Raw genomic sequence first — 8259 nt, 5'->3', positions numbered from 1 at the left:
CCCCCGCCGTGTGCCTGTGGAAGCCCCAAAGGCGCTGCAGTGTGCTCGGAGGAGGAGGTGGTCCAGCTGGATGCTGTGTGGGCACAGCCCCACGGGGCAAGGCTGACCCTCACAACAGCGTGCTGCAGTGGAAACAAACCAGGCAACTTCTAGGGTAAGGAAACGATGTTTTCCTTCTCCTGATTTGAAGCCTCAAACTCAAGGCAGGCGTCTGCAGCTGTCCCAGCCAGTCCAGGGGCCGCCCACCCAGCACCAGGGCAAGCTGCTGCTCCTGCCAGCCTCACCTCCAGCGTGCCTCTTACACCTGCAGCCCACAACTCGCAGACTTCTCACTTTGCAGGTGGTACCTGCAAGGTTAAGAGCCCTTTGTGACAATGTCCTGCATGGTTTAACAGTGTACTAGGTGAAGAAATGGCCTCCAGTCACCTCCCAGCTTGAGCAACGAATGCCAAGCTTTGCTCCAGGGCCCCGTCTTGTGCTTGTCTGCAGGTAACTGCAAAGTATTTGTGGCTGGCAGCTGCAGGAGGCAGGGCCCCACATCATCCACACCCTGCCCTACAGCAGAGCTGTGCTCAGTCTCCTGCAGCCCCCCAAGACACAGCTCTGCTCCCTGCCAGGTACAGCTGCTGGTGGGGAGCAGGCTTGACTCGCAGCCAGCTTCCTGGGCAGGATGACATCTCCTCTCCAAGGGTTTCTATTGCATTACATGATTAATTAGCTGATTAACAAGATATTGTTGTGGAAGAATCTGTTCTCTGGACACCAGCTCAGGCAAACACCACCCTCTGTGCTAATGAAACTCTTCTGTTCCACACAGGCATGCACTAATTTAAGCAACAACATGCAAATGAAGAACAATACAGTGAGTAACCTGGAGCTTTTAAATGGATTAGCTACAGCTTTCTGCAGGCCCTCTGTATAAGGAGAGAAAGCAGAAAGACAGATAGGCCTGGAGCTGCCTGTTACAGGCACTGGAGGCTTGGAAGGTGACTGCTGCCCATCTGCCCTGAGGGCAGGGAGGGCATCAGGCAAAGGCTGGAGGCAGCAGAGGAAGATGGATGTAGCTCCTACTGACTGAACATGGTCAGGAGGTGCTGCTGGAAGTGCCTGTCCCAGAAGCCAGGCTGTGGGCTCCCTTCTGGCAGGATTAGAGCAGCAGCACCTCAATGTGGCCCTGGGGCTCAAGGGTTCAAGTGAGAGCTCTGGGTGGGATAGCAGGAAGGGGACAGTGCTCCTGACAAGGCAGAACCAATACCAGTATGAGAGTTTCTCCTCCACCCCCAGGCTTTTAAAAGGATCTTAGGAAAAAAACAAAAAGCACATAAGAGAGCCGCAAAACTGGATTCGCAGCCTCGAGAAAGCAGCCCACAGTAAGAGGCTGAACAAGCACAATCCCTTTAGCTTATTAGGAGACTGAGAAGTGTTGCAATTCCAGCATGTGAGATGCCACAGCAGGAAATCACAAAGGACTAAAGGCTTTTTAATGCAGGAGAGGAAGGGAAAGCGCGCTACGTTCACAAATACGTGTTCTTGGCAGTGTGAGTGATGGAACCTTCATCCATACCCTCAGCTCCATTCTCTTCAGCATGCTTTGGCCAAACACCATCTTCTGGGCTCAATGCAGAAGTAACTGGGCAAAATCAGATGCTAAGGTCAACCTGAGATGGTTGGACAGCTAAAAAAAGTCGAGGATTACTTGCGCTGCTCAGGCCTAGCTGGCAGGAGCTGGTCAGAGCAGAGGAAAGGGCTTGTCTCAGCTTTCACAGCTAAGGAGAAGGGCAAGGCACAGAGGCTTGCAGTAGCAGTTTTCCAGACAATTTGAAGGAATTTGCAGTGAACTGTTCTGCCCCGCAACGAGACATGGCTGATACAAGAAAAGCAAGAGGCAGGACTGAGAACAGTGGCAGCCAAATGGCAACACTAGCCACACGGCACAGATGCCCTGGCTGAGACCCTGTTCAGCCAGAAGATGCTGCCAGGAGGGAGCCTGTATAAGGAAGCTGGTTGTAGCAAAGGACTTTTCACCATCTCTGGCTTCTCTCTTTGGCCAACCCCACAACTCAGCCCTACTGCATGTCTGTCAGGAGGGCATGGAACACGGGCAGTGCCTTGCTGCTCTGTACCCCAGTGTTGCTCCAGGCAGCCCCCAAACAAGCCCCAGGCTGGGGAGCGGGTTCTGGCCCCAGGTCCCAGGATGATGCAGGCACAATCTCCCTGGGGTGCAGTGCCGCGCTGTTGGAGGGACCCTCTGGACCGGGCAGAGCACGGGCAAGGAGGAATCCAGGCTGGGTAGGAACAGTGGGTATTTATTAATATAGAGAATTCATTACATGTTAACTTGCTCTCTCTCACACATGCACGTACCCCAGCACCTTCCTCCAGGCACAGGAGGGCAGGGCTTGGGCCAAGAGTCTGTAATACGACAGGGCAGCTTCCCAGCGAGTCTCGAACAGCTGCAGGCCATCTCCTGCAGAAGGGTCCCCCCTGCTCCACTCACAAAGCCCCTGTCCCCCAGTCCCCAGGGTGTTGTTCGTCTTTGGGCAGGTGCAGGCAGAGCAGCTGAGGCTCCTCAGGAGCGCTGGGCCTTCAGACGGTTCCTGCGGCCAGCCTTGGCCCCGCGCTGGGCACCCTTCATCAGGCCCTTGAACTGGCCCTGCATTTTCGCCCGCTTCCTGGAGGGAGGAAGGAGCCAGGAGGCTGGGTTAGCATGGCCAGCAAGCACCACCAACACACAGGGATGCTCCAAGCTCCGCAAGGAGCAGTGCAGAGGCCAGCTGGGAGTTTCCAGACCCACAAAAAACCATAACAACAAACAGCAGGATTAAACCCCTGTTTTGACCTGATCCCCACCCAGTGCCCTTCCCAGCTACTCTCACCTTCTGTTCAGTTTAGCTCTGTTCAGGGGGATGTAGGCATAGGGGTCGAGCTGGCCCTTCTTCTTCACGTCACCTTTGCCCTTCTGTGGGAGACAGTGACACGGGACAAGATGCAGCACCACAGGAGATGCATGTGTCCTGTTCTGGTGCAACCCTGGCACCCAGCCACACCAAAGGCTATTTTGTAGCAGGGTGCCAGCTGAGCATATGGCCCTTGGAGCGGATTTCCAACCCAGATGATGCAGACACCCGCCTTGAGCAGTGAGCAGCAACTCGCCACAGCAAGGGCAGGACCAAGACTCCAAGATGGACTGAAAACGCTCACAGGTACTGAGTGTTCAGCAACTCCTCTTGGAGCAGAGATTTACCCACCCCCAGCCTTAGCACTGCTGGACCAGACCCTCAGCAAACACCTGGTGCTTCCTGCCCCCCAGGCCAGCAGCAATCCTGCCCCAGCAGCGCCCCAGGCATCTCCCTGCCCAAACCCTGCAACCTCCCAGATCCCTCACCTTGGATCTGTACTCTGCACCAAAGGCTGGCTCTTTGTCCAGCTGCCGGTGGATCCCAGAGCCTCCAGCTGGAAAACAGGGAATGTGTGTTGAAAAGGGGTCCTGGGGCTCCCCCTTCCCTTTTCCTATGCTAGAATGCACCAGGGCTGGGGAAGCTGTTCTGGTTTTTGCCTCTAGCTCTTGGGTGTGAGGTCAGCAGGGAAGGGTGACCATCTCCCATGAGCAAAGATCTCTGCTCCAGCTGCCCTGGAGCAGCCCAGTAAGATGGGTACATGGCTCTGGCCCCCTGGGGAGCCCCAGAATGGGCACAGGCAAAGGACTTACCTCTGTACTGAGCGCAGGTCCCAGCCTCAGGTTCCTCATCATCTGGCTCTTCTCTGAACCGACGCTTCTGGCTTTTCTTCTGCAGAAGGCAGCAGGGACCCTGCAGCTGGTTTGTCCTTACAGTTCTGCCCTCCCATAGATCCCCAACCTCCTGCTTCCTCCCATGGCAGCCCAGAAATGTTCCAGACTGCCTGGGCACATCCCCCGCCCAGCCAGCCTGCCGCACCCCTCATGCCCAGTGTCCTCACTGTCCTCTTGGGCAGAGCTGCAGCTGCTGCAGCAGAGGCAGCGGTTTGGCACAGCCAAGTTCCCCCAGCATCTCCTCAGGAACATGAGCCCCGTACTCACACTGCGGAGACCCACATCTTGCAGCACATCTGCCATCTCCTCGTCTGCTCCTACGGCACAGGACAAGAGGTTCAGTGCAGGACATGGGCTCAGGAGAGCCCCTGCACTGTGCCAGCCCCCAGAGCAGGCTGCAAGAGCAGAGTGCCCCAGCTGAGTTGGCACTGGTGGCCATGTCCCCTTCCAGACCCTTCCCGTTGATGGAGGGGGGTGCCTCCCCTGGGTGGCAGTGGCCTAGAAGAGACACACTAGGTGTGACACAAGGCCACACCAACCCCTGCCACTTCCACCCACATCCCTCCCCAAGCTCCCACATATGGGTGGCAGGAAGAAAAGCATTCAGAGTACCAGAGAAAGTCTAGCATGGCCCCCACCAGCCCAGGTAATCAGTACCTCTGGCTTCATCATCATCCACATCCTCCTCCTCTTCGTGGATAATCAGGCGTCCGTCCTCAGACACCTGGAAGTCATGGCTCACTCCTCTGGACCGCTTGGGGCCTGGCTTGGTGGCTGCTCACAAAGAGGTGAGTCAGGAATTGGGGAAGGACCCGCTCCCGGGGGCAGTCATACCCCTAGAGCCCCTGTGCATCACACCAGCTCCCGCCCCATCCATCCCACCCCAGCCACACCCGAAGCTCCGCTCCTCACCCAGCACCCGCTGGGACACGTTGGGGTCCAGGAAGTTGAGGGGCTCATCCTCTTCCCCTTCCTTCAGCCAGGCCTGGCCCTTCTGCCGTGCTTGCTTCTTCCACTCCTTGCTCCGCTGCCGTTCCTCCTCTTCCTCGTCCTCTGAGTCAGCCAGGATCTCCTCCATGCTGGCCAAAAGGCAGAAAGGATTATGGAAATGGAATAAGCCCAGGGGTCCAGACCCCAGCCTGTCCCACTGCGCGCAGCAACCTCAGCGCTGGAGATGTCCCCACCCCCAGAACCGATGGGGCTGCTCCTTCTTTGCCACTGGCCCCCCTTTACCTGTCTCCTCTGGGCTGTGCTGGTGGTGCCTCCTCTTCATCTGTATCTGCAGCTGCCTGCCTCAGGGCGCGCTGCTTGCGGTTCCGGGCTTCTGCCTTGCGGATGTTCACCAGCACCTTGTGGTAGTCGGCGGGCAGCAGCCCCTTCACGAGCTCAAAGCTGAGGAGCGCACAGAGAGCGGTCAGCATGCACCGCCTCCTGCACCGCTTCCCAGTGAGCTCCCTCACTGCCCCAGTGCCCCTCCAGCACAACCCAGGAGTTCCCGGCTCACCCGAACTTGCGGATGAACCTGGTGAAGAGGTTTCGCAGCTTCATACGGAAGTGGCGTCTCATGTCATCCGAAAGGTTCCCCAGGGCCTCCAGCTGCCGGGACAAAGACCCTCAAGACCAAAGCACCCCTGCCCTGGGCACCCAGCCTCCCACCCTTCCCCCTGCACGGCCACCTTGCTCATCCTGCTGCCAGCTTCCCATGACCACCCCAGGCAGGGCCATGGGGAGGTCTCCCTGCTTGGTAGGGCTGGTTCATGGGGGTTCTCTGGCAGGTCCATGCCAGCATTCAGGATAGGGACCTCCTCACTGCCTTCTCAGCCACTGAGATCAAGGCTGTGCCCCAGCTCCCAGGCAGAAGCAGAGTACAGCTGGAGATGCCCCCAGCTGCCCAAGGCAGTCCCAGCCCTGCCCTCCCACCCTCCTCGGGGCACCGCACATGGGACCTCACCATCGCTTGGACGTGCTTGCCCAGCAGCTTGGTGTCCACCAGCAGCAGTGTGACCTTGAGGAAGCCCAGGGCCGCTTTCACCACGTCCCGTGTGCGGGAGGCCAGCAGCAGGCAGACGTTCTGCAGTAGCTGCTCCACCACACTCGGCTCCAGGTGATCTGCAACCACAGCAGTGCTCAGCCACAGCCAACCTCCTCCCAGCACCCGCCTTCCACTGGAGGGTGCTGCCCCTGTCCCCCCACCCCTTCTGCTCACCTTTGAACTCGAAGAATAGGCGGGTCAGCGCCAGCACCGTGCAGCTGATCATGGTGACTGAGCCCGTGAGCCCCGCGTAGACCAGGAGCAGGAACCGCTGCATGGCCTCTGCAGGAGAGGAATCACTCAGGCCCCCACTCACGCCCTGCCCAGCAGCATCCCTGGTCCATCTCAGTGGGGTGCCAGGCATGAGCCTGACCCCCCCTGGGGCTGGAGTAGCCATGGGTCTGGGTAAGCGGAGCAGGATCTCACCTTGGGGGGTGGGCCCGAAGCGGATGAAGGCATGCCCCATCTCCACGAGCAGCACGAAGGCATTCTTGCGGGCCCCCACTGACACCTCCTTGGTGCAGAGGATGACCTGGAGGCACACGGGCGCATCACAACCCTGCTGTCGCCCATCATGGCCAGAATCAGCTGGGTCACCCCAGGGTCCACACTCACCTCTGGGACCAGGGCAGTGATGAAGGGCTCATGCTCTGCAGAGAGCTGTTTCACGATGTGGAACAGGCACTTCAGCCGTGGCTGGGGAAAGAAACAGCCCAGTGCTGGTACACGGGGGGATGCACACCTGGCTGCCCCCGCCCCATCCCCTCCTAGCAGGGGCCGAGCTCAGCTGACACAGCCCTTGCTCTCACCCTCTTGGCCGGGGATGCCGCACTCTTGAGCGAGTCCAGCAGCGCTGCTTGCAGATCCTGCAGGTGGGAGCGGACGAATGCCTGGCAGGGAGCATGGGGAGCGGCACACACCTCCTCCAGCACGCGGTATGCCTTCTTCTGCATGCTGCGCTCCTTGCTCTGCAGGGACAGCCACATGCCCCCGCCGTCAGGGCAGCCCTTGCCACAGTGTCTGAAGGGACCCCCGCAGCACCCTGCACCACCCAACAGAGACTTGCCCCCTGCAGCAGCTGCTCAGCCTCCCACAGCGTGTGGCCAAGCTGGCAGCAAGCAGAAGGTGCCCCACTACACCCCGTGCATGTGTCAGGGCTGGGGCCGACTCACCTGGAGGGAAGGCTGGATGGTGTGGTACAGGGAGTTGAGGGACTGCTCATCAGCGTAGGGTGCCATTGCCACCACCAGGTCCAGGATGGACAGTCTGCAGCAGAGAAGGACATGCAGGCATGTAACTGCCGCATTGCTAACACGGCCCAACCAAGCTGGGACTCCAGCTGTGAGTCTCATCAGGTGGACAGGAGTGGCACGTCCCATACAGAACAGTACGAGTGCCCTAGTGCTGCTCACAAGGAGGAAGAAGCCAGCAGTTTTACCCATTAGCACCAGCCCCTGGGTGTTACCTGGCAAACTCAGAGCTCTCGGGACTGGTCAGCTTCTCGCTGGCTTTCTGCAGGAACCCGCACACCATCTGCAGGGCAGGCACACAGAGCAGGATCAGAACTGACTGAAGGGAGCACTTTTTCAGGAGTTTCCAATTCACCTAGCAAACACCTTGCCAAAGGACTTTGTGGACGCCAGAAGCACCAGTGGGTCCAAAAAGAGCAGGGCAAACTCCCAAAGGACTTGCGCACAATGCGCCAGGTGTGTCTGCAAGACTGGGAAATCCCAGACTGCTGGCTGGGAAGGGCTCCCTCCCCGTGAGGGCAGGGAAGGGCTGCTCTCTGCCCAGCTGCTTTCTTCCTGTGCTCTCCAGTCAGGCACCCACCACACCCCATCAGTCTGGGTCCAGCTAAGAGATACTGGCCCCAGCCAGTGCAGCCTGCCCAGCTGCCCCTGGCCCCCTCACCTGGGGGTCGGTGATGGTCAGGTAGGCACGCACGGTGTCCAGCACGGAGCGGCGCTGAGCGCTGCTGCTCCCGTTCTCCTCAGGCTGGCTGTACACGTTGAACAGGATGGGCAGGAAATTTTTAGCAAAGCGACCCACTTCTGCCCGCTCTGCATCTAGGGAGAGGATGACAAGGGGGTATGGATCAGCATCTCCCCTCCCTGGGTCACCGCACGGGACAGGGACCCACCAGGAGGGTCTGTCTCCCCCCAACCTGTCTTGCAGCCCTTGTGGATGAGGGTGCGCAAGGCCTGGCACACGGTGGGGCGGAGGTCCGGGCGCTCGCTGATGGCCATGCCCAGGGTGCGGGCCAGCCCCTTGAAGGCCCCAAGCACATCCATGGGGTGGGTACAGAAGCCAGGCAGCAGGGTCCATACCTGGAAGGCAAAGGAAGAGGTGGGAGGCCGGCACCCTTCACCCAAGGCGGCGCTCCCCAGCCTGGCACCACGTCTGTGCCACAGCAGGGCTCCAGGCACTCCTCGTTACC

The 8259-nt window shown here is 59.3% G+C and overlaps 1 protein-coding gene across 1 annotated transcript in view; it reads right to left on the bottom strand.

Annotated features, from left to right (window-relative positions):
• Positions 1 to 2484: 2484 nt before the first annotated feature.
• RRP12 (ribosomal RNA processing 12 homolog (S. cerevisiae)) overlaps positions 2485 to 8259 on the bottom strand; it is a gene marked incomplete at its 5' end in the record, with an annotated part of 9834 nt that continues 4059 nt past the window's right edge. The window contains 18 exons of the mRNA XM_010073601.1: positions 2485 to 2672; positions 2877 to 2959; positions 3386 to 3453; positions 3710 to 3788; positions 4058 to 4107; positions 4448 to 4564; positions 4703 to 4869; positions 5024 to 5182; positions 5295 to 5386; positions 5742 to 5899; positions 5997 to 6104; positions 6249 to 6354; positions 6438 to 6518; positions 6632 to 6790; positions 6995 to 7088; positions 7288 to 7355; positions 7734 to 7888; positions 7987 to 8169. Of these exons, the coding sequence (XP_010071903.1) occupies positions 2570 to 2672; positions 2877 to 2959; positions 3386 to 3453; positions 3710 to 3788; positions 4058 to 4107; positions 4448 to 4564; positions 4703 to 4869; positions 5024 to 5182; positions 5295 to 5386; positions 5742 to 5899; positions 5997 to 6104; positions 6249 to 6354; positions 6438 to 6518; positions 6632 to 6790; positions 6995 to 7088; positions 7288 to 7355; positions 7734 to 7888; positions 7987 to 8169 (2030 nt within the window). The remainder of the gene's footprint in view (positions 2673 to 2876; positions 2960 to 3385; positions 3454 to 3709; positions 3789 to 4057; positions 4108 to 4447; positions 4565 to 4702; positions 4870 to 5023; positions 5183 to 5294; positions 5387 to 5741; positions 5900 to 5996; positions 6105 to 6248; positions 6355 to 6437; positions 6519 to 6631; positions 6791 to 6994; positions 7089 to 7287; positions 7356 to 7733; positions 7889 to 7986; positions 8170 to 8259) is intronic.

Source organism: Pterocles gutturalis, unplaced genomic scaffold (assembly GCF_000699245.1).
Source record: "Pterocles gutturalis isolate BGI_N339 unplaced genomic scaffold, ASM69924v1 scaffold26372, whole genome shotgun sequence".
NCBI classification, from domain to species: Eukaryota; Metazoa; Chordata; class Aves; order Pterocliformes; family Pteroclidae; genus Pterocles; species Pterocles gutturalis.
The sequence above is the reverse complement of the archived record's forward strand: the minus strand, read 5'-3'. Positions and strand labels throughout refer to the sequence as shown.